Here is a 24,640-nt window from a genome sequence, read left to right as displayed (position 1 = left end):
GAGATATTCTTTAAGTACTTCTTGATTGCATCATTATGTCTCACAATAAATGTTGCACACTAATGACTTACCTCCTCCCTCGCAGCACAGTGCAGCACAACAGGAGGTCCAATGATGCGGTTGTCCCGCTTATAGAGGTAGCTGTAGTCCGGAGAGTCAAAGTTTGTGAGGACGAACACCGTCTCGAACTCTGTGTTCTCTCCATCTCCAAACTCCTGGACGTTGTCTGTTATTATGCATGGAGTGTTGATGTCCTGCATCAGGAAGAATCACAGCACGGAGTGAAGGACTGGTAAAAACAAATGTAACATTCAGAAACATAATTAATCAGCACATTAACTGTGTGAATCAAAGGTTTGTTAGCCTTGTTAGTAAGGCTGTAGGACATGTATTAGTTGATTTCATTATAAGCTCCATAATGAGCAAAAACAAGAAGAAAAAACTAATTATTTACGAATGTTAGTTCATTTCTCAATATTATCTAACCTTCATGTCTAAAATTAAAATTATGTAGTTTGATTTTTAAAGCTGCATTAGGCAGCCATGTGGAGGCAAAAACTTCACAGCAACATAAACATCCCATAATTTAGATACATTATATCATTATTCAGGTATTATGCTGGCGAGAGTGGGTCCAATATTCATTCTAATTTTCAGAGATCAAGTGCTGCGAGACCAAATACTTGTGCTCTTCTATTACCGTCATAATTCCTCACAGACATGTGAGCCAGTACGTACAAAGAGTGACGGCTTCAAATTGAGTTGAGAAGTTGTTGCTTGTCGAGAGATTTCAACACGCAACTTCTGCTAAAACTGCAAACAATTTTTTAAAACTAATAGAGCGAGACATGTTATGTAAATGTGTGTGCTTTAGAGTTAGTGGTGCTGTAGTGTATTTTCTGAACTTGAGACAAAGCCAAGTTGTCTGTTTCCCCCTGGCTCCACTGTTGCTAAATTAAGCTAGCGCCTCCTGACTCCAGCTCTGTGCAGATTGTTATCGCAGCTTCTCTTCTCACTCACCAAAAGCAAATTAATGTATTTTCTAAAAATGATAAACCATTTCTTTAACAGGAGATAGCACTCAAAAATCAAACCTTCTTAGGTGCATTGCTATGATCACATTTCAATTAGATTTCTTTATGTGCAAACCAATTATCACGGGACCGTTTGCAACGGTAACCTCTGTATTAACATCTAGAAATTGGCCACTTTCAAATGCCATGGAGGGAAAAAGAAAACCATAAATATGACTTGAATTTCACTCCTCAGCCGAGGAACGTGCGTTGACATTTGAGTGCAAATCTCTGTTAGAGAGCAGTCCAGATAAGTATTAAATCACTTGTATTTAAATGTTCACCCACAAATCATATCCACCATCAGTGATTTGGCCATGCACAATGAGTGAGTGAATTAAAACTCATGCAGCACTTCCCCAAGTTCCCATCAAAGTGTCAGACAGTCACACAGAGAGGCAGACACTGTACTGTACCATATTGACTATAGATTTTATCATCATTTTCTCCTCGGCACCCGCCTCGCCTTCTCTTATCTTTACCACCGGTACCTCCATTACTCTGATGGCCTGTAAAAACCAACCAGCAGGAAGTGGATGTCAAACACTGGCATTTGAGAGGAGGGCAAAAGAAAAAGTAGGGGAAGGACAGAGGCTCTAGAGAGAATAAGTAATATAGAAAGAATAAAAAAGAAAAGATGGAGACAAATTCATACAAATTAACCCAACATGAAGGAAAAAGAGAGGATAGTCGGGTTTAGGGATGCAGAAAGGAGGAGGCGAGGAAGACGATGGGGCGGGGTCCGTGTCCTTGCAAAGTGTAAAGACAGTGACTTCAAACAAATGTGGAGCTTCAGAGGGGGTAGTCTGGGGAGGAGAAGAAATTTCTGTTAAAAATTAATATAAAAGTTCAAAGCCCTTGGGAGGGCAGAGGAGAGGAGGAAAGAAGAGGACAGAAAAGGAAGAGGACGGGAAGAAGTGATGAGGGGGGGCTCTTTCTGTGGGTTGCATGAGCAGTGGCGGCGGGCGGTCAGGCAGGCAATCGGGAGTGTTCTGATGGAGCTGTCGGCAGATGTCTTTGGATGTGGCTGCGCTGCAGATTGGCAGGGAGAAATAGATGATTTAAGCAGGAAGCCTTCAGAAGTGACAGGGCTCAGGAGACCTGCGAAGGAAGTCATTCTAGCAGCACTTAGTCTGCCGCCACGCCTCCACATCACCTTCACACGGTGCTACTCAAAGACATGAAGCTATGCTGCTCGCTGGAGCGGACACAAATACGCACTGATAGACACATAAATATCCCCATGGAAAAGTCTACATGTTTTGACAAGATGTTATACTGTATGTTTCAACAGCCTGATCAGTTAAATTTCTGTTTTGTTAAAAGGCTTCTCTTGGTTCTGTAGTGAGCGCCGAGCCGAATGTGTAATATCTCTGTTCGCTAACATCAAACAAAAAGCTGGAAAAACCCGACAAAGTCCTCCCCACAAAGAAGCTGAATCGTCTCAAACTACAATGTTACTTTTATAGTCATGCTACAGTTTTGTGGCCTGCGCGGCAAAACGTTCCGCCTCTGTAGCCCCAGTGCTATTGTACTGTATGTATTGCCATTCAGCCTGAAAATACCGAGATTAGATCTTTTTTGTCCATATCGCCCTAAAACATGTGAATGACACTCAACAGCAACACCCAGACGAAAACAAATGCATCCTCAATTATTTTGAGGTTTTCCCAAAATCAAACCGTGACTCACAAACCAGGGTATGAACCGAGCTGCGACTTCTGTGTACAGAGCTGCCTCGGAAAAAGAAAGCAGTCGTGCAGGTGTGGTGACACAGAGAGGAGGCAGCGGGCTGCTAACAGCAAAATGGACAGGTAGTTAGCTAAACTGACTACAACGCTTACAGCAGCTTTAAATCAAGAGACACTACTGTTTCAAGGCCAAGTGAGACAAAAGGTGCAACTTTGTTAAATTCACTTTCAGGGCAGCAACAGCTTCAAAATCAAGGCCAGTGTTGGGACAGATGCAGAACGACTCAAAAGCAAAACAGACCGTTTGACCAAAGCTGTAAATGAATCACAGCCACAATGAACTATAGACAGCGTGATTCAGAAAATTAACATCTTATTGCTACAGAAGCAAATAATAGGTAATGGTTTTATATACAGTATACCAGCCTGGAAGCTGCCATTTTTCATTAGAAAAGCCAAAATAGTTGAATAAATAATGGCCATAAGCTGAATCTATGAATTTCACTGACAATGTTGATTAATAGTGGATTCTATGATGAGTGGGAAAGACCTTTGTATGCGATGATATAGTTCACATAATTCACACAATTCACACTTGCACAAGCTTGATAAGTAGAATAATGTGAAACCATTGTCAACAATGTGTAACTGTTTCTATAAGGAACATGAAAATATGACACGTCAATGCCCAGCGGTCATAACACATACACGTTATACAACTGGGTGGTAGGCCTGTGAGAGCTGACCAATCAGAGCAGATGAGGCTTTTACATTTTTTAAATTAAGAGAAAGGAGCTAAAGACAGTGTTTAAGACCAAGGGCCAGTGTAAGAGAAATATTGTGTTTCTTAAACATTAAAGCATGTAAACATTTCCTAATAGACCCTAAAAATATGAACGATTAACTAACAAATGTGTAAATAATGTCCCCTCTTGCAGACAGCATGGGTGAGAAGTGCTTTAAGTCCTAAATTTTAACATCTATAATTTCATGACGACTGGGTGACTCCATCTACCGAGGCTGATTCAGCTGGAAGCTGCAGCACAGCCACTAGTGGGCCCGGTCTTAGATTGTTGTGTCAAATGCCAGATTATGTTTCTTCTTGAGTATAGAAATGAAATGAAATCCCTCCCATGACCAGATAATAGAAGCCGACCCAGATGAGATTTCCATTTTTTAATCGTACTGTGTTGGTGTCCTGCCTGTAATTAGATCAATTAATCTCCTCATTCGTCTGATTTCCTCCATGTCAGAGATTATAAGAAAACTGAATGAGATCATTTTCTTTTGCCTCTCACTTGTTAAGCACATACAAACACATGAAAATCCCCCCTGAGCTCAGTTGAGTTGTGTAGTGATCTGACGGTCTCTGTTGGGCTGATCTAGCAGTCAGGGGAGTGTGGCTGGGATGTAAACACACCAACCACAGCCAGCAGCTGTTCACAAATTCACAAATCACTCATTTCTATGCAGAAGCTACACTTTAATAATAATACTGTAGGCTGTGAAGGCTCTGCAGACTGCCAAATATTACACCCAGACCTGTATTAGCATGCCTTATCTCTACAGACAGGCAGGTGTGTGTGTGTGTGTGTGTGTGTGTGTGTGTGTGTGTGTGTGTGTGTGTGTGTGTGTGTGTGAGAGAGAGATTGGTGGAAAGTGTGTGCACTTCTGCCTTATATGAACTCACTCGATGTATCTTGACTGTGTTACTAAATGAGGGAATAAACAAGTGTATAAACAAGAAACTCTTCAAGTGCAGGAATGTAAATTCAGAGGCTATTAGTGGCAAGGTTAAATATGAGCGTTTGACCATTAATATCAGAAAACAACTATTTGATTTGTAAAGATAATGTGATGTATGTCCGTTAACTGGATTGAGTCGGACACTTGAAAAACTTCCCCTAAAACCCCCCAATCACAAAGAATCTAATGATGACACATGATTTGATGCGAAACAGTGACACAGACAGGGATTTCAAAATAAATAAATCAACGATGGCGGCGATATGAATCAATGTTTTCTATTGGATCGTTGATCATTGAACCGATATATAGATCTGTCTCGATATATCATTACACCCCTACAATACGGCAAACAAAAACTACTACAGTGGAGAAGATGTGTGATGAAAACACACTGAAACTGAGGGCTGATCTGCAAAGTGCCAACAAGGTAGCCATTACTACTGACAGTGGTATTTAAGGTGTGTCGCTAATCATAACACCCACCCAAATTCTTGCTTGGTTATTCATTTCAGACCCGTATTATTACATTTCTTTTGCAAGTATGTTCGAAATTTAAGATGAGCACGACTCAAATCGCTAGTAAATAACTGAGTGTCTGTGATTCTGTGTATCACAAACTGCGGTCAAACCCCCAATTCAGAAACATAATCCAAATGTACAAAGAGTGCTCCTGAAACACAAATATTAACGGCATATCTCACGATGTTCAGCATTTCCCACTGGGGGAAAAACCTTCAACACACAAATAATGGGGAAATTCTGGTGGAAGATTTTAACAACATCGAAGTCATCTCATCTGTTGACAGTTTAAACCCAGAAGCATCAGTATCATCCTTCAAAACTTTTTCCCGGTGTCCTACTTATAAAAGTAAGGACAGCAGTGATGTTGACCAGCTCAGATCAGTGGACCACAGTGGACCTTCAGCATTAATAGAGGAATGATGTACCTGCAGTGCTTTCACCAGCGCTCCATTTCTTCCCGCGTCTCCCACCAGAACAACTCTTGTCTCAACTTTTGGCAGCATATCTGAGAGAGACGAAGAACAACAGAGAGACGGAGTGAACAAGGGGAAAACACACACGCACGCACACACACACGCGGAAAGAGAGATCAAGGAGAAGGTCGTCTCTCGGAGGTGATGCAAGTTTTTCCTCATTTTGACTGACAGCCTGGGGTTACAGCCAGACAATGCACCTACATCACTGATTAAGACTGAAGAGAAAAAGGTTGCATAGACATTGGGTCGGAGGATTGATACACAGGTAGTGTATGAAACCATCATGTGTTCCCTTCAAAAGGATAATAAGAGCTCATTACAGGTCCAACATAAAAAGGAAGATATGGGACATCACTGTCTTTGGAAACAGCATATTGCTTCCAACCTATTAAAACGGCATCAAGCTTTACAAATAAATCCTCCTCATTTCATCTGACACAGAAAACCATTTGGTTAGCGTTGTGAGGAGGAAAGTAAAAATATAAAATACCCCTAAAATTAACTCTATGTCCAGCTACCTTCAAGTGAAACATCAGTTATGTTTGTAGCTTTTCATCATTTCAGTTGTACTCAACTTATGTTCTGGTCAAACCAGCGTCTAATAAAGCGAAAATCTTTTTATTGTGATGGAGGCATTAGTGGACTCACATGCAGGGGCGGAGTAAATCCATGAGAGCTTTGTGCCACAAGTTTAACCTTGGTGAGCAATGACCCGCAAATTTGTAGACAGTAGCCTTTAACTGTGTGTTGTAGTTAACTTTCCAGCAAAACTTGCAGCACTTCATCAACTAATTCTGCGAGTACTCACTGTGTCACCATCTTCTAGAATCAGATACTTGTGAGGACACAGATTAACTTCACTGTGCACTTTTTTGTGTGACCTTAAAAGCTGTCAGTAAAGTAATTTACTAAATGAAACAGTTAACTGTTATGTGATAAATGTGCGTCACAAGTGTTTTGTACCAAGATTGCAAGTAGATTTCAAAAAGACTTCCAAGTCTTTCAGTGCTAAACAATCTAGGGATGGTATCGGGATGGACATTTTAAGCAATTTCTCTGACTTTTTGAGGAGAGATCATTTCAGAAAGCAGATATTCACCGTGTTGAAGTTAGTTTTAAGTTGGATATTTGACAGACATACACTCCGGCTCCAGCATCATCTTATCACTCAGTTTCACCCAGTGTTGGCAGTAAGAGGCTGGTTAGCCCATCTCTGAGCCCTCACTCTTAAACACAGGGGGATCATCAATAAATTACTGTTCGAAGGACACAAACAATGTTGATTTCAGTGCCTTGGCGTGCTCATCTTAGTGAAAATTATGACTGCACAATGTGGAACTAATTTATTCATTTCTGTTATGATGATTACTGTGCAAAAATAAACTCTGTCATTTCTCACAATCTTTGTTTTCGATCTTTTTGTTCCATCTTGGTATAAACTTCAAACCCCAATGGACACTTCCATCTGTCAAATCATGAATCAAAAGCAAATTCTAAAAGAAAGATAGTTGATTGCAGAGTCTCATTCCCAGATCATCAAATACTGATGCCGAGGGTGAAGCTCAAGCGCCAGTATTTCAAGGCCTGGGAAAAAAAACTCCTGTAAGTTGATATTCTGTGGAACAGGGCTAAATTATCTAAAAAGGTTAGCTGGATGTAACTCCTGATATATCCGTTCATGGCCAGCCCACTGCCTCTGTGTATTACCAAGTGAATGAAAGAATGTAAACACAGTCCTGGTGAGGGATGTCATTTAAGGCCGCTTGCAAAAGATACTTTCAGTGTTGCGGTGGTGAAATAAATGCGTGACATGCAACGCTCGACTAGAAATCAAACGTGCTGTGAACTATTGCTATCACAACATAATCAGAAAAATTAATTATCACCCAACTTTTTATTGTAAGCTTATTAATTCTAATTATCCCAACAACGCAACTCTTATCACTAAATGTGAGCTAATGGGTTTGACTTTGTAGATAAACAGCTGTTTGAAATTAATTTTCAAGTAAAATACTACGACAAAAATGATTCAATATTTTCCAGGCACAGCTAAGACCTGGTGAATCAAAGGAGCGTCCTGATATTTTTTTCAAATATATAATTTTGTAACTTCTCAAAAAATTCTAATTCCTTTATTATAATTACTGAACTTGTTAACACCCTCCAGGTGTACAGTTTTCACAGTATTTATTCTCCCTCTTGGATGGAGCAGTGAACTCCAGGATAATTATGTATGGGCTCATTTGGCACCTCTTTCAGACAATCTTGGATCAAAGACTGTATCAGGGTCCATCTAGATAAAACAAACTTAGCTCGCCTCCAGACCCTTGACATGCCTCTCAAACGCGTTGCCACAGCCTTGTGCTGTACAATGGCAACATACAGCCAAAGTTTTAGTTTTGACTTGGAGCCCGTTCAGCTCTTCCCGATATCTTCCTCCACAGTGGCTTTTTGTGAATCGCTGTTGATAAGTCAAGAGCGCCCACTACTACGTATTAAATATTGCTGGCACGCACACCCAGAAAGGAGATTAGGCCCAGGTTGCCACACAGACCATACAGGAGCAATAATATAACCGCCCTGCAATAAATCCTACCTACCCACCTTTATTTAGGTTAGTTTTCAGTTTTTGTTTCAACTGTTCTGGAGTGGTGTTGATTCAACTGTACAGTCGTTTTGGACGCTGTGGTTTAGGTTTAATTACATTGTGTGCGTTTCTGATATTTTGTCCGAATAAGTCTTAGCAGGGACGTCAAGGATGTGTTAACAGTGCCTGTGTGACTTTTTTCAGGTTTTGTTGCCTTTTTCCTTTAGAGAATTTTGGAAAATGTAGCATTGGTGTGTTTGTGCTGTTTGGCTTGAACACATTCAAGAAAATCTTTTTTTTTTTTTTTTTTTAGACACACAAGAGGGTTTTATCCACGCTGAAATAGGACATCACATAAGGTGTACCTGCAGCTTTTCTTTTTAAACACCAGCCGTGGTTTGTTTTGGATATTCAGAAATACTTAAAGAAAAGAGGGTTGACCCCTTACAGACTGACCTTCATCGTCTTCACATCCCATGCCCAGAAATACATGGTCCTTGGTGGTTTCGGCGATCCTCGAATCACAGACCGAAGAATCCACCAACAGACTCCGAGCCGTCCCTAAAGTCAGTATGCTGCTGTCAGCCATGGCTGGAACTTAGTTTGGACAGTTTGGTGCCTCCCTATCAAAAGTTGAACACAGAGAGACACAGAGGGAGAACACAATGGGGCAGAAAGGAGAGAAAAAAGGAGAAGGGTGACAACTGTCAAACTTAAGGCGAGAGACACAACTTGGCATGACTTCAAACAAGTACTGCCCAAGTCTGACAACTCAACTGGAGAGAAAGCAACATATTTGTGAGCTGTGCTAAGTTTGGTTCAACTAAACATGGTGCATACAAAGTTTATGCTTCAACTTTTAGATTTGTTTGGTTGTTTACATCAGCAGCCACTTGCCCATGCAGATAAAGAAGGTAAGGGTAAGTACGGTAAATCTCAATGGTGACAAAAAACTAAAAAAAAGTAATAAAAAGTAGTATTGAAGGCTAAACTAGCTCCTCTGTTTCAGCCTTCAATATTGTTATTAGCCACTTTTTTAGCCACAAGTGTCGTGATAGACTTTTTTCCATACACAACACACTGATTAGGTTAGATGGTTTATGAACATTAACACTTTACCTCTCTATTGTATATCATAAAGGGTGAAGCACTTTAATGCATTAGGCCAACAGGAGACTTAACGTGCAGAATACATCCAACTGACGTTTACAGTTAACGTTAACGTAAGCTGCTTTAGCTCGGCACCAGAGGTTCGCTAACATTAAGTGCTCGGTTGTTGTGGTGCTTTAATCGAAGTAAAACAAACTTACCGACTCCTTCGGTGACTGCTACCTTACACTAAAGAATATATGAGAAAGTGGATCCAGAGCTAAACTGGCTACGGAACCAGTTAAATTGAATACGCTCTCTCTAGCTAACTTAGCTAGCTACCGAGCTAGTAAGTTAACAATACAACGTCAAATTCCTGGGAATTCCTCGTCGGTCCAAAACACTCTTCAAAAAATATGTAACATCACTCTCGTGTTTGTCTGGTATCAATGCATATTCCCCTGTAAAGCGTGAAAATAGTCCAAATTGTCGAAATGTGGCTACTTTGGTTTGTTGACAGCTAACCACTTCATAGTAATCCAGAGAAGGTGTCAGCCTACTGTTGGAGCTCAATTCAAAAAGCAAGGCAAACAACGGAGCCGCGCGCTGATTGGGCGAGAGCGACGGAAAGCCAGCGGCTTCCGTCCGGCGCGGACGCTGATTGGTCCGTTCATTCAAATCACGATGCGCACTGCGATTGCTTCCCAGACCTGCAACATTCAGGTGCTGTCGGATACATTTCACCAATCTTCGAGACGGAAGAATTAGCTACAACGTGGATTATTAGTGTTGAAGCTTTATTTTACATTAATAAAGTAAAACATAAAATGATAAAAAAGCAACATTTTACAACAGCAGCTGTGGTTTCGGGTCTATTTTTTGTGGCATTTGGAAATATTGAAGTTTGATTAAATAGTTTACGAGGAGTACCTGAAGGCAACAAAGATAAAGCCTGGGATAATAAGGCCACTTGTACATTTACAGACTGAGTGTTACATCATACTGTAGGTGGGTCAACTACAGAACTTCAGCAACTATAAAAAACTAATTGAAACCTATTGTCACAATCACAATCACATTGCCTCAGTGGGCTTTACAACATCTTCTGTCCTTAGACCGTCGATTCAAGTGAGGAAAAACTCACTTGAATGTGTGATATTGCTGACCCTGAAAAATTAATAAAAATCTTTTAATATATTCCAGTAATAATGTATTCCTAGGATACCGTACTGTATGGTTGCTTTAATGTTGATTTTATATTTACATGCGGTGCTACTGTCTGTTTCCATAATATTCCCACGAGGAGTTGTGGTGTCTCAAGTGCATTAAAATGCCCGTCGGTGTGCCAATCCTTTATGTTATTCCCAAAATAACAGTACACATACTCATTTTCATGAATGATTATTGAAATACGTGCGTCATAATTTGTTACAGAATCTTTATCTAATACTTTACCTACAAAAATCACTTTTCCTGGAACAAATCCAAAAAATCAAGTATTGGTTAGACCCTATAAAAAAATGCCCATTCCTAGAATAAGGATTGTTGATACCTCTACTCACGGTACATTATACAATCTAATACCAGTCGTCTCTTTACCCCAAATTTAAAATCTGTATACTTGCAGACAGTTCACTATGATAATGTTAGATGTTTTCTCACATGTGAGTGAGACATGAGGTAGTTGGGTTTGTTTAGCAATGACAATGATGTGTTGTACTCACAATACCTACTGAGCCTGCTCTTCAGCAGCTTGCTAACTCAGGAGCACTAAGCACACAGCTCCTGACCAAAAGAACGAGTGAACAGCAGCCGGTCTGACAGACTGTTGTTCAAGTGATAACCAAGTAGGCTACCACAAAGCACACAGGCCCTGAGCCCAGTAAAAGCGCCGCTGCTAGTGTTAGTAGAAAGCACACACACAGAGTAACTGTTGCACTGCATAGCCTGTTTGGATTGAGGTACGTTTGTGACGTTGTTTTTTTGCTTGTGTTTACATGATTGTGGCATTTCAGCATTTAACAGAGCTGTTTGTTTATGTATTAATTAGTCTAAAAAGAGAGCATGTTGAACGTAGCGAACTAGCCGCTAATTCATCTCCCAGCTGGCCAGCAAGAGCTCGAGGGCAGTCACAGGCAGAGAGTGTTCATGTGTTGAGATTTAGATTTAGCTTTCTTTTGCTGGTTTCTACAGTTTTACCAACCCCAGCTTTAACATCCAGCAATCAATAAATCAAATGCTCTGACAAAACAAAGAAAAAAATCCTTGGAGGATTGGCTTTGGAGGGAGGCCTGTAGGGAGGGGATGGGATACTTTCAACATCTAGCTTACTCTTGCTGGTTTCTCCAACCTCAGCTTAATGTAGATAGCAGGGTTACGAAAAGTAGCTTACAGCTTGTCTTTGTGTGCTACATGTCCCCCAAGCATGTCATACATAGCTTCCTTTAAGTGAAGACATAATGTATTTGTTACGCCAGCCTCATGTACCTAATTTGCATAATGAGATCTGATCACATTGCGAGCATAAATGAGATAACAAGACCGCTGTAATGAGGTCTTCTATCCAAAGCACCAACATTATACCCAGCAAACTTTTTGTGATAACGTGGCTCAGTCTGCTTTAACCTGATCCAGCCATAGATCTGTTTCATTAAGACAGCATGAGAATGTTTTATCCACATGACTCTTAATTCAAGCCAAACCCTATCCTGATGTAGCTGCATGGTGATGCAACAACTTGCCGGTGTGACCTGAGTTTAGAGACATGCAGCTCATCTTGCTGTCCTTGTGAAGGCATCGGCTTCAACAATAGAAATACATCAATCTCTTACATGATATGCTCAAACACTCAACAAAAGCACGTACAGACGATGATGCAATCAGAGCGACAGTAGTTTAAAAGTGAAAAAGACAAATAGACACACACAGTGGCCCGAGGGCAGCAGCATGTGGTCTGGAGGACAGTGAAGACACTCACTTCCAGCAATGCCTTTGTTTTTCTTCTTCTACTTTGACTTTTGAGAAGTCCTTAGTATGCTTGTCGCATTCCCGGGGCTGTCGGACCGCTCCTCCAGTCATCTTACTGACATACGCACACACAATCTCTGTCTGTCTCTCTGTATTCAGCCCTCAGGAGGTTCACTGTGCGGAACAAAGCTTTGTCAAGACCTTATCTTCGTTCTACCCAGCTTTGTCCTCTCCACACTTCCTCAAACCTTTATATTTCCAGCTCAGTCCTCTGCTCTTTGCCGCTCAGTCAGCAAACACACAAATAAAAAATACACACAATGGTAGAGGGAGGATACCCGAACAGATATGAAACTGGTAGAATCAGATGAAAACCAGCCGAAACACTCGGCACTCCCATCAGATCTGTTCGGGTTATTGTGTACCTGTAAAGTGCAAATGTAACTTTCATGACAAAAAAGATGAGTCCACCCTTAGTCATAGGGTTTATTACAAGTTTATTTTAGTAGCTCCAGCCATCTCGTGTCATACTTGCATGCATCATTACCGCGTGTATCCTGTGTTCCTTCAGGTTGTTGATTGCTACAGATCCAATTTGGCACATGAAGAGTAGTGGCAGGAAGCGAGGTACAGTAAGCAACACACTCAACAAATGACACAGCGATGGCAGAGTGATCTGAAGAGAAACTAGCAGTGCTTGTCATCATTGCTGCTTTTGATGTCTGCTGTGATCTTCACATTAATAATAGAAAACATCATCAAGTGCCAGTTAGTTACGTTTACATTTGCAAAATCTGTAATTCTAGGAATGACAGTGTTGGCCGGCAATGACTTTTCTCCATTCATGCCAATAACTTGAAACTGAGTGATATTGCAAATGACTGCTCTTCAATGCTGAATATGTATTTGGAGTCTACAGTATGTGTGCATCTTTATATTCAGCATCAGTCTGAAGATGAGGCAGCATAGGCTGCAGTATTTTGATCTAAATCAGTCCATGGTGATGGAAGCAGCCATGATCTGCACAACAAGAGAAGGCAGTTGATCCAGACTCAAGCTGAAGTCCACATGTCTTCACTGACCAAGCTACCACTAGTCCTCATAAATGGTACTAAAAGAGTATACTTTTAAACTCTATGCTAGCTATCTTGCTAACTGCCTGGTAGGGTGATTAGCTTGGTCAGTTAATTTACAGAAGTTTACACTCTCATAACTGTAAAATTCATGCCTCTTTGATCAAGCAGTTTATACCATTAAATACATGTGGATTAGCTAATAAGCTATGATAGCTTCCTTCATTTTGAAAGATTAAAGACGGCCCCTCACTGTGCTGGGCCTTGAGGCAAATTTGAGGGTAAATGGATGCGTTTATATGGCGCTTTTCTGGTCTGTGCAAAATCAGTGACGGATTTATTTGGGACATCGAGTCTTTGAGAACCTCTGCATAATCCCTCCCACTCAATTTAACAAGCCCTTTAAGTCCAGCAAGATAAAACCTAGTTGTGGTATTTCCCATTGTCTGTGTGTAAACACTAGCAAAAGAGTGTACACGGTAGGTAATCCCACAATCATCAGCTACATGAATTAACGGTAGTAGCGGTTCTAATGTTTCCACTGCAGTTCTTGTGTTGAACTCTATGATTAAGTTTTGAAAAAACTCTGAAGAACGATCATCTTCAGGTAAAACGTCTTCAAGAAACTGAAACATGTCCATGATTCTGTTAATGGAACCGATATTGTTTTAGGAAATCTCTTCGTCTTTTTCATCTCCAGCTATTCCACTGACTGGGACAGCGTTTTGAATTTTGATGCTGTGTTTCTGGACTATATCCATTTTCTTCTGTAGTCACAATGTTCATTTATATATTGCAAATCAGTCATCCATCTCCTGGCTAGCTCGCCAAATTTACTGAAGCACATGGCTCCACAGGTAGTGGAGGTAATACGGTTAGTTAGTTAATAACTAAAGATTTCAATTAGCCTGGACTAGAATCAGAAGTTACCCGACTTGAACAGCAGGTAGAAAAGGCACACAAGACAAGGAGCTATGCAAAGGTACGGTGTATTTTAAGGAAACAAAAAATAAACAAACTAAACAAAACAAAATAGAAAGATAACAATGGGTTCAGTATACGGATCAGTTCCACAAACATGCCTCTGTTTCAGTTCAGTAACCAATTATTTCACTCTCTTTGGGCTTCAACAACTGAGCTTCTTTTTATCTACTTCTGTATGACCGGGTGCACCCTATTAAAAATAATTCAAAACCTTGATTCAAAAGTTTGATCCAATGTTATATAGATAATAATATTAAAGCAACACCTGGTTCAATATTATTACTTTTCAACTTGTATCAACCTTATGGTCTATATAAACTACTTCTACAAACTATATATCAGCAATAACACGTCACCGTAACCCCAGTACAATTACTCATCATATCAAGAATATTAATACTCAGTACATTCACCTAATCAGTGAGGTCAACAACTCAGCCCTTCTGCCGGCACAGGAAATGTGTTTGAAGAAGAAGGAGAGTATGTCTTTTCCAAAGTCAAAAATGGTAAAGGATTGGATTCGGATTCGGGTTGTGCAAGTGGTGCCGGAAACTGAGTGTAAGAGTGGTGCTGGCCTTGTGCAGTTATGATGTTTATCCTACTGCTACGGCAGGACGAGTGGCAAAGTCGAAAGTTCTTAGCTCTGGGCTCCTCGATTCAGGGATCTTCAATCCAGGGATCTACAGGTCTCATCTGGTTTAGCTCGCCATCAATCTTCAACACATATTGTAAAACCTGGCCAATTTGGGAGTTCTGCTGTGTCGCCTGGCAGGTTTCAGTGAGCCAAGCCTCTCACACACCACATCTACAAGGTCCTCTCTCTACAGTGTCACCCCAGCATCTGACCACCGTATGCTGTCTAGACGGTGCTGACCTGCAGACCTTACCATCTCTAGTGCCAAGCTAGAATGGCTAAAAACCTTAAACATGCTTTGATTATCGGGAGCTGATATTCTACTTTGCAAATGTATTCACTGCTTTTGTGTCGGCAGTTTGCAGATTTCAATTGCTTGTTAATGTAAAAAAGTAATATGGGTGGTATTAAATTTCTCACATTTCATACTTTGATCAGAGTATTAAGCTGTATACAGTAGTTGTATATTAACATATTTTTCAGACAGACGGTGTGAAAAGTGAGCAAGTTATAAGCATCCTGATACAAATGGCAGCCTTTACTCATCTCCATGTCATTGTCTGAGGCCAGACAGACAATCTGAAGCATTTAAGACTTTATAACACACGTCTCCTCTCTTCAAATTACGGTTTCATCTGGGGGCAGTGGATAGCAGATAAAAGAGTGTGCACCAGTCACAGACAGAGAGAATACATTATGCTTTAAGTCTAACATTAATAGCTTGCTCTCTTCCCCCTGATGGGGGAGCGGAGACCGACTGGAATGGTAATGATGCAGAGGCAACACTCCACCATACCTGAGGAACCATTGATCACTGACAAAAGAACAGAAATACACCAGGGCTTTTCATGACGCCTGTATTTCATCACATATTTTAACCTACAGAAAAGCCATTCACACTTATCACCTTGATAGCATCATAGCAGCAAAAACAGAGTAAAGATAGTCTGTTCTTTTCCTTTCACTGCTAAACTTAGAATAATTACATTTCATTTTTAATACAGTCTTATATCATAATAAAACAAGTTGCGACAACGCGCAGAGAGGATCCTTCCCAGACAGCACAGACTCTAATAACATCTCGTTTTAACACCAATCTTTTCTTGACACAGGTCTGGACTGGGAGATAGAGACACAGTGAGGTGTTGCAAAAAGATCACATCTTGTCCAAACTCACTGTGCTTTTCTCTCTCAGAGTACAATAGCCTGTATGGTTCAATCTCCTCTGAAGAAGAAAGCAAAGAGACAATGTTTTCACACCACATCATTGTTAAAAGTGACACACTTGTGTTGTCTTCTTGTTCGTGGGTCTACAGTGACGACAGCTGCAGAGACAGTCGAGGAAGATGTAAAGAAATTGTATGATTGCAGCCTCGATGACTTAAAAAGATTTCCTCTTGAACCTCAATAACTATTTCTAAACTGATATTTGTTATAACACTGTACTCATCAAAGTAATGAAAATCTAGGAGATGAAGAGAAGAGACCACATCGCATCGCTCAATGTTAACAATAATCCCTAAATGCACAAGTGATGTCATCTGAGGTGGATGTCTACAATCGAGAGTTCAGGTAATTATTTATACCGTTCACTGTTTGTTTGTCTTACCTGGAAATGTATTTACAACATGTCCGATCGTCGGACTGCACGTTTCTTTCCCACTTCATTGGAGCGACGCTGTTATGTTTCCTGATCTCAGCAATCACTTTTCTGATTATAATGTTATCACGACCAAAAGAAATGAGTCAGACCCACGAAAAATAAATCCAATCTGTATGAACCACTAGTTTTTCTTTAATATTGTTTGCTTATCGCTTTCATCCCATTTGCCCATTACCCCTCAACACTCTTTACACAGTTGCTACATTACTGCAGCACTTCTCTATGGATCTAATCTAACCTGACTGAACCCCATGGGTTTAATAGTTTAAATGTTTGACTCAGATGGATATACTTTGTGTTTTGCCATCTTTTTGTTATATTTGTAGAAAATCTCTTAACATTCAGACAGCAAACAATAGATCAAATGATCATCTGATACTCTCATTTGGCCCGTTAAAAACAGACTGACCAGATCACCTGTCTGTCTGCCTACGTACCTGCCTGCCTCCATACACTCTGAAAGCACTCATTGCATCTGACTGGAGTCTTCCACAAGGCTCAGCGGGTATATTGACAAAGCTATTAGCGAGCTAGTCACACAAGAACAGAAGAGAAAGTGCAGCCAAGTACTAAGATACCAGGTTGACAGCAGTTAGTATTAACAACAGCCATATAATGTTCGGTGTTTTCTCACGTTAGTGAAACATGAGGTGGTTGTGTTCGGTTAGTAATGACAATGATGTGCTGTGCTCACAGTACACAGACCATGAGCTGGCTCTTCACCTGCTAGCTAACCCAGTTAGCATAAAGCACACATCCACAGCAGTAAGGTTACTGTCGTGCCAGGTAGCCTTTTTGGACTCAAGCATTGAGCTTGTATTTATATACTTGTGCCGTTGAACACAGTTGTTTATTTATGTGTTTATTAAAATAAAAAATGTGAAGAGAGATTGTGGAACGTAGTACACGAATGTGTTATATTAGCTGTGTCCAAATTCAGGGGCTGCATCCTTCGAAGGGCGCCTTTGAAGGCCAATTACGTCACAACGTAAATGGTCAACGCTCCTGGGCGGCCGAAGGGAGGAGGTGGAATTACTTTGGTTGGATACTTTCAAAGCTTGCTTGTTCTTGCTCGTTTCCACAGTTTTACCAACCCAAAGTTTAATTGGATGACAGAATATTCTCTTTGTTCTTGTGATGATTTATTAATCTATAGGCTGAATTTGTGCATGATTCCATAATTCAAGAGCACAGTTCACTAATTGCATAAAAGATATCTAAAGTTTTACCCCCGGACCTGACGGGGTCTATATACACCAGATATATAACATCAGGTAAAATCTAGTGGGATTATATTGGATTACTTTACGGCACATTACGGTAAAACAGTGCTGTTCCTGCAGCGCACACACTGGAAAAAAGATGCATCTCTTTTTCAACGGGAAGCAACAAAGTCTGAATGTAGTCTAATTTTAAATCTAGCACCTCTAGGTATCAAATGGGTGTCGTGCATGCAAGAAAAAGAAAAACAATCAGGTGACAAAATTCATATTGTAAATGCATATTATCACAATGAACCAATATGTACATTACAATGACGGATTGTACAATATACAGACTTGATACATTCTATAATAGAGTTAAATGGCAATTAAATTGCAGCAGGATGCAGTACAGTATAAATATTTCCTTTACAAAGATACAATATTTTTCATTTAACATGGGATAAACAAAATATACAGCATGTTCAAGAGGAGTTTGTTTCTTTACAGTCAGACTTATAATAATGTATATGACCTTTCATAGAGTTTGGCCTTCTCTTACTGATTGCAACCCAGTTACAGTGTCAAAATATCTTTCTATCAATCCATCCATCCATTAATGTATCCATCTACTGCACCTGTCCATCAATGCGTCATCCATCCATCCATCCATCCATGAATCCAACGTCCATCCATCCATCCATCCAACATCCATCCATGAATCCAACATCTATCCATCCATCCGTCCGTCCGTCCATTCATCCATCTGTCCGTCCGTCCATCTAAGCCATTAATCTTTGAATAGCTTAAACTCGAACCTGTTACTTACTGTAGCTTTCTAACAGAGTAACTAACCCTTACGTTCTGATATGTATCCAGTCATCGGGTGAATATTTTGCCTTTTGATATCCTTTTGGATTTCTCTCTTCATTCCCAAGATGTTACAGGTCATCTGTCATCTAAACTCTTATGAACAGGACATTTTTTGGCTCCTCCCTGTGGCGTGATGTGCCATCTTTAAGCAAATCCAGCGGTGCTAATTCAGATTTTTGCGTGAATAGCTCATATAATTCAGTCTGTCAGTAGAAATGCAATACAATGTTGAAAAAAACTCATGTACAGAATCATGTACAATAATACAGCAGTCAAACAGAAAATGGATCTTTGCCCGCCAAAATATGCAATTTTAGGCCAACACTGATGTTTATTTACATTTACCAAGATGTCCTCCCGGCTCTTTCCATGAATGGACATTGAATGCGCAGAGCTATTTCCCTCTCTGAAAAGGTGAAACCTATACAGTCGATGTTAAGAAACAGCAGGCGCTGCTTACTAAAAAACGCATTTCCCTGAAAAATCACTTGCAGCAAAAAGCCTAACAGTTCCCTGACTTTTCCCACAACATACTGTAGTTCACTCTCATAAAAAAAGGACATGAGTGCTGTCTGTCAAAAGAAATGTTTTTCAGCCTACCTGGGTAATGGTGGTGACCCTAACAAATTGTTAAAGATGGTAAAAATGTTAAGATTGCTGTAAAAAAACACACTTGTGTAAGCATTTTTAACGTGGACTTGAAGAGACTCATGAATCTGATAGCAATGTTGAAAAGCTGAACTATTGCTTGGATTCAGCAAACCGACACTTGGATCCTTAAAGGAACTTCAAGGAATACAATCAATTTGGTCTCTGATTCAGTATATGTCTGCAGCGCTGCTGGCAATGAGTGGCTATATTGATGCGGAGATGAATCAGCAGGATATGAAGTGATCTGTGCGCATGAATTAATACAATATTCTGAATATCCGCTTAAATTATCTGCGTGTCTGTTGCCTGGATAGCATCTTAACAGAGTAGGTGAAGTGTTTACATGCACGCAAATCAGAGACACAATGTCTGAATATAGATAGCAGCCGGCGTGCAGCAGAACAAAGTGTGAAATGTCCTCAAAAAGCTTGCAAGTGAAAATCCCATTTTGCAGAGACGAGTCCAAGTAGCATAACATGTCACAGAGACAAATCTGTTTCCTTAACACCACCAGCCCATTCATCTAAAGAAGAAATGTGCTGCACTAACGCTTTGATTTCCATCAAAAAGCTGTTGGCTTCTTCTGTCTGCTATTCACTGTGCATGTAAAACGAATAAAGTGGAAAACACGTTATGATTGATTCATTTCTCACATGCATTTTGTGCTGGAAAGTAATTTAGCTGTCGTAAGCTGAGAAAGGAGATTCTTTAAGAATTACATTTTTTCATTTGATGCACCCTTGACACAGCAAACTGTCCTTTTAAAAAAAAAAAAAAAAAAAAGCTGCACCAATCTTACATTTTATATAAACAATAAGTCAAATGACGCCATTGTAACATGTGACGGGTCACTTGTAGTAACAAATCCACAGCGAATCATCAGTCACATCTGCTACACCACTGGATATTTTTAGGGAGACCTTGGGCCATCTCCAGCCATGTTTGCGGCAACGAAGCCGGGTGTTTTTAACGAGACCTCGGGCTATCTCCAACTAAACAGGTATTTTTAGTCCAAACATGATATTTTCCTAATCCTAACCAAGACATTTTGTGCCTAAGCCTAACCAGAGCATAAGCACAGTTTTTTCATAAGAGAAAATTTCAAAGAAATGTAAAGTTTTAACTCATCTGTGGTTTTGCAGAAATGTACTTTGCCAGCATTTATTCGGACAACTGGGTCTTGGCACAAGAAGGCAGACAAACGATGTTAGCAACTACCTGGACTAGATACTGAAAACATACCCAGTTATACACCAAATAGTTCATATTTGACTAACATAATTCAGGTCACCAGAAACACGACCCAAAATGAATTAAAATGTAACTCTATGTCTGCTCGATGTGTCGACTGCCAATTGTTTGCAACATGACCCCCAAAAAAACTGTCTTTTAAGAATTTGTGAGCGTTCATTGATGGAGCATGGAAGGATCTCTAAACAATCAGATATACAGAAGTTCCTGTACAAAACAGTATAATTTAAAAAGTTTTGTTTCAGATAGAGTGAACCAAATGTAAAACTAAGTATTTTTTCTCCTCCAGTGCACAAGAGAGGAACGGCTGGGTTATAAATTCATATATGGAAAGGAGATATCTCTAAACCTCTTACAGCAATTTATACAGATAATTTGCCAGTCTACAGGGTGTGAGAACGGGCACGCTGAGATAATATATCTGATGTAACGTAATGACATTATGTGGGTGCTCTACCAGGACGAAGAAAGGCAAAGCAAGACAACTTCTCTGCTCTGTGGAGACTGCAGCTACTGTGAAGTGTCTGTATTCTGAACCTGAAAAGTTGAAGCAGCTGAAGCAGAACCTGGTCTGACAGAAATTTTCCTTCAGCGCAGCGTAGCAGCAAAACAGGGCACCTTGCCAAGGCCCAGCTCACAACCAGCACATGGAATTCATCTCTTTTCCCTAAAGGTTATCCAAGTCAGAAAAAGGATTTAAGTTTTTCAGGTATCCAGCCCCAAGTACGAAATCTGAATTCATCCAACTTTGGATAGAAAAGTTCAGTGTCCACATCCTTCAGTCCTCCACAGACGACAGCTTCCACAACTTCCTTGAATTAAAAGTCTTTTATGGCTTTCCCCACGGTGGCGTCCGGGCATGTTAAGGTTCCAGCTCTTTCCAGGGGGCTCCACGGAAAAGCATCAATGTTTCGGACATGAAAAACTACAGTTGAAAAAACAATAGCAGGCCATATTTGTAGTAGAACATGAAGAACTACAAGTAGAAAACTATTAGGTGTTTATATCGAAAGTCAAGCTTAGGAAATTACAGTTGAAAAACCACTGTTCTCAGGCTTGTTTGTGATCCAACAAAAGTGTTTTGTAGTCCAATGTAATGAACTACAACAGTCAGCCATGTTTATCTGCTGTCCTGAGACACCTCTCCCCAAGTACTGGCTTCATTGTCGTCCGAGTCGGAGAGTGCTGCTGTACACAGATCACTGAAGATATCTGGAAAAAAACAAGAAAGATACAAGTCAGATTCAACCTTTAAATACAGTTTGGTGACTTGTGATATAATAAACAGAACAAGCGTGGGGACATGTGGACAAACTGTGGCATTCAAACACAGTGCTGAAGAAGAGGGATGCACAGCCGGACTGCATTGCCAATAAAACATCAAACAACGCGGCTTTAATAGGAGTGTAAAACAGGGAGACATAATAGTCAGGCGTTCAATATCTGCAACAATATCAGCCAGTAGAGTGCGTAAAGAATTATAGAGAAGGCAGACATGGGCAATCAATGCAGACAGGTGAAGAGGGCTTTTTGTAAATGGGCTCCACTTAACCAAAATACTGAAGGTCAGCTGCTAGAGCGTGGAGTTCTGTCCTCCTCAAACATGAAAAAAATAAAAACAACAACTCAGAAAGAAAAGGAGAAAGAGATAAAAGGAGGGATAAAGGAGGGCAAGTGAGGAGAAGGGAGGGATAGTTGTTGTTGAAGAGGGGGCGGACAGAGCTCCATAACAAAACAAGCAAGGCCGCGACAAACACTTCAAGGGCCAGCCTTCAAGTCGGCATGAAAGGGAGGAAATGGTGAAGAGATGGATGGAGGACGGAGGGGACACTGAAGCGAGAGAAGAGAGAGAGGGAAGAAGAAGAGCAAATAGCCCAGGAGTGGCTGTCCTGGAGGAAGAAGTACTTTGTGGCACCAAACTGTGATCTTATCCACACAGTACTGTTACATACAATCAGTGCTCATGTTCGACGTGAGGCTCAGATTTGTGTATGTGGAGCTCTCCGTTTACGAAAGAGTAACTGGTTCATGCTAGTATTTTATCGCCACCGTCAATTCCTGTTTTTAAAGTAGCCTTTTAATGAGAAGGTCACCGTCGCTCAACATGAAAACGCATCTCCTGCGTCATTTAATGAGTAACTAAACTTTAAATCCTGTTATGTTCCAACATGTTCTACTATTACAACAACTGTCACATCGTACTTTCTAGGTATTAACACGGCTAAAATGCATTGGTGTAAACAGCCAGCCAGCTCTGGAGTAGGGAGTTGGACCTTCTGGAGGAATAAACACTCTGATCTGATCCAGAGCTGTTTACCGACAGATATTACTTTTTAACTTTTGCATTTATCTTCACTCCTGTTTATCAACCTGTCTGCAGCAGCATACCGTGGAGATGACCTCCATTATGTTGACTGCAGGAGGGGAAATGTACTTTAACTCATGAATATAACGTTACAGAGAGGAGCTGAGAAAAACAAGAGAACCGGAGTCTCTGGTGAGTGCTGAGTTTAGTCAGAGGTTGACCTGAATTCAAGCACAGCACCCGTTTACGGCTACTGTACAGTAAAGTTCTCCGGCTGTTTGGCAAAAAAAAATCCCTTTGCTGTCGGTGAAGGCCACTGCTGATGAAAATGTATCTGATGTGACTCGAACAAATGTTCACAGACGAGATGATGTTTTAAAGTTTTATTCGTGTTGTGTTTAGTCTCATTCGCTGACTTCCTTCCTCTCTCTGTCTCACTCGTGGAAGTTTTTATTAACATGAGTTAACTTTCAATCTAGTCCCTGAACTATGGCTATAATTAATAGCTTTCATTTTCCAACTAATAACAACTGGTAATCATGTTTTCCCAGTGTGGCAAAGCTGGTCGCTCTAAATACTACGATACCCACGAGCCTCAGCCACCTTTGCCATGGAGAAGGAGCCAGTGAGGGACTCAAATCAGAGCTTTATTGTTGCAGTTGGAAACCAAAAACTGCTATAGTTTCCAAATTCATTTAACAACAGACCCAGAATCCAAATCGACTTACACTGCCAAATGTTTTATAGTCTCTATTGAAAACATAATGTTTAGTAAAAGTTTTGGTAATTGGATGCTTCTCACAACTCCTTGGGAGTCATAGTGCGTCTGTCCTTATGTTTAATATATTACACCAGTTTTGTGCTGATGATTAAAGCAGGAGGTTGTTCATTTCTTCTAACCAAAACTTGTTGTTTCTTTTACAGCCCTGGATGATCTTCCCACTTTGTTATTCCACAGGGTTCAAACAAAAAAAAAAATTTTTGAACACACATTTTGCAAGATAAGGAAACCAGACACACGTACCATCACTAAGATAATAAATCGCGGCCTCAAAATCAATTTTTCTTCCTACGCTCACTCCTAGCATGTTTAATAGAGAGAGAGAAAGAAAGAGAAGAAATGTGAAGGGTGTAGTCGAGGCAATGTGCTGCAGTCAGTGACATCATGCTCTGATTATTCAACTCAACAAGCCAAAACTCTTCCATCCAACCTGAACCCTATCCAACACTGCCTCCCTCTCCCCTGAGCAGCGGCACACCCGAGCCCGCCCAGTCCTACTGGACCAACTGCCATGTGAGAGAGTGAGGGGGCAACTGAAGAAGTTGGTGTAAAGGAGGGGATGGAGGAGGAGGTGGCTGAGTGAGTGAGTGAGCGAGCGTGTTACAGCAAAGCTGTCGGTGGTTAGTAAGAAATAGCTGTGATGTTACTTAATGAGTGACCTCCTTCAGATGCTGTTTGCAGTATACTGGACGGGACCAGGCCCGTCTCCTCTGTTAAAAGGTTCTTGACTAGCCTAGAACATGAAAGACAATGCAGGGGAGGGTCTTCACTCGCTCACAGCAGGAAAGTAAACACAGTAATACTTTATTTTTATAGATCCCATAGTGCCCTTGTTCTCTATGAAGAAATTGCTGGGTAAGAAACTTTTACAAAATATGGAAGAAAAACATCACACTGCATAATAAAACAACAAGCAAAAGAATCAAGAATGGTACATTTTGACAAATTGTCAATTAGTCAACCCAAAAGACCACATGGGACGTCTGAGCAAGCAGCTTAGTATGACCTTTATTTACGCTTCTTATTAGTTGATGACCTCTAGTGGCTGTAGCGAATATTACAGCGGCAA

The 24,640-nt window shown here is 40.6% G+C and overlaps 2 protein-coding genes across 12 annotated transcripts in view; both read right to left on the bottom strand.

The window, feature by feature from the left end:
* Positions 1-9,820, bottom strand: part of ect2 (epithelial cell transforming 2) — a 41,314-nt gene extending 31,494 nt beyond the window's left edge. Inside the window, exons 1-4 of one of the 3 annotated variants that reach the window (XM_084355678.1) lie at positions 9,409-9,820; positions 8,555-8,721; positions 5,461-5,540; positions 72-254 (exon numbers count right to left, since the gene is read on the bottom strand). In XM_084355678.1, coding sequence (XP_084211804.1) covers positions 72-254; positions 5,461-5,540; positions 8,555-8,687 — 396 coding nt within the window. In that variant the 5' untranslated portion in view covers positions 8,688-8,721; positions 9,409-9,820. The remainder of the gene's footprint in view (positions 1-71; positions 255-5,460; positions 5,541-8,554; positions 8,722-9,408) is intronic. The other 2 variants (XM_084355677.1, XM_084355679.1) reach the window with 2 other exon arrangements.
* Positions 9,821-17,993: 8,173 nt separating this feature from the next.
* The window catches only part of mcf2l2 (MCF.2 cell line derived transforming sequence-like 2), a 111,423-nt gene continuing 104,776 nt past the window's right edge, over positions 17,994-24,640 (bottom strand). For 8 of the 9 annotated variants that reach the window (XM_084354230.1, XM_084354226.1, XM_084354222.1 and 5 more), the window contains 2 exons: positions 24,231-24,304; positions 17,994-21,697 (listed from right to left, as the gene is read on the bottom strand). In XM_084354230.1, coding sequence (XP_084210356.1) covers positions 21,606-21,697; positions 24,231-24,304 — 166 coding nt within the window. In that variant the 3' untranslated portion in view covers positions 17,994-21,605. The remainder of the gene's footprint in view (positions 21,698-24,230; positions 24,305-24,640) is intronic. The other variant, XM_084354227.1, reaches the window with a different exon arrangement.

Source organism: Pagrus pagrus, assembly GCF_965226575.1.
Source record: "Pagrus pagrus genome assembly, chromosome: 6".
In the NCBI taxonomy this organism is placed as follows: domain Eukaryota; kingdom Metazoa; phylum Chordata; class Actinopteri; order Spariformes; family Sparidae; genus Pagrus; species Pagrus pagrus.
Note: the sequence above shows the minus strand (reverse complement) of the source record. Positions and strands in the feature narration are given on the sequence as shown.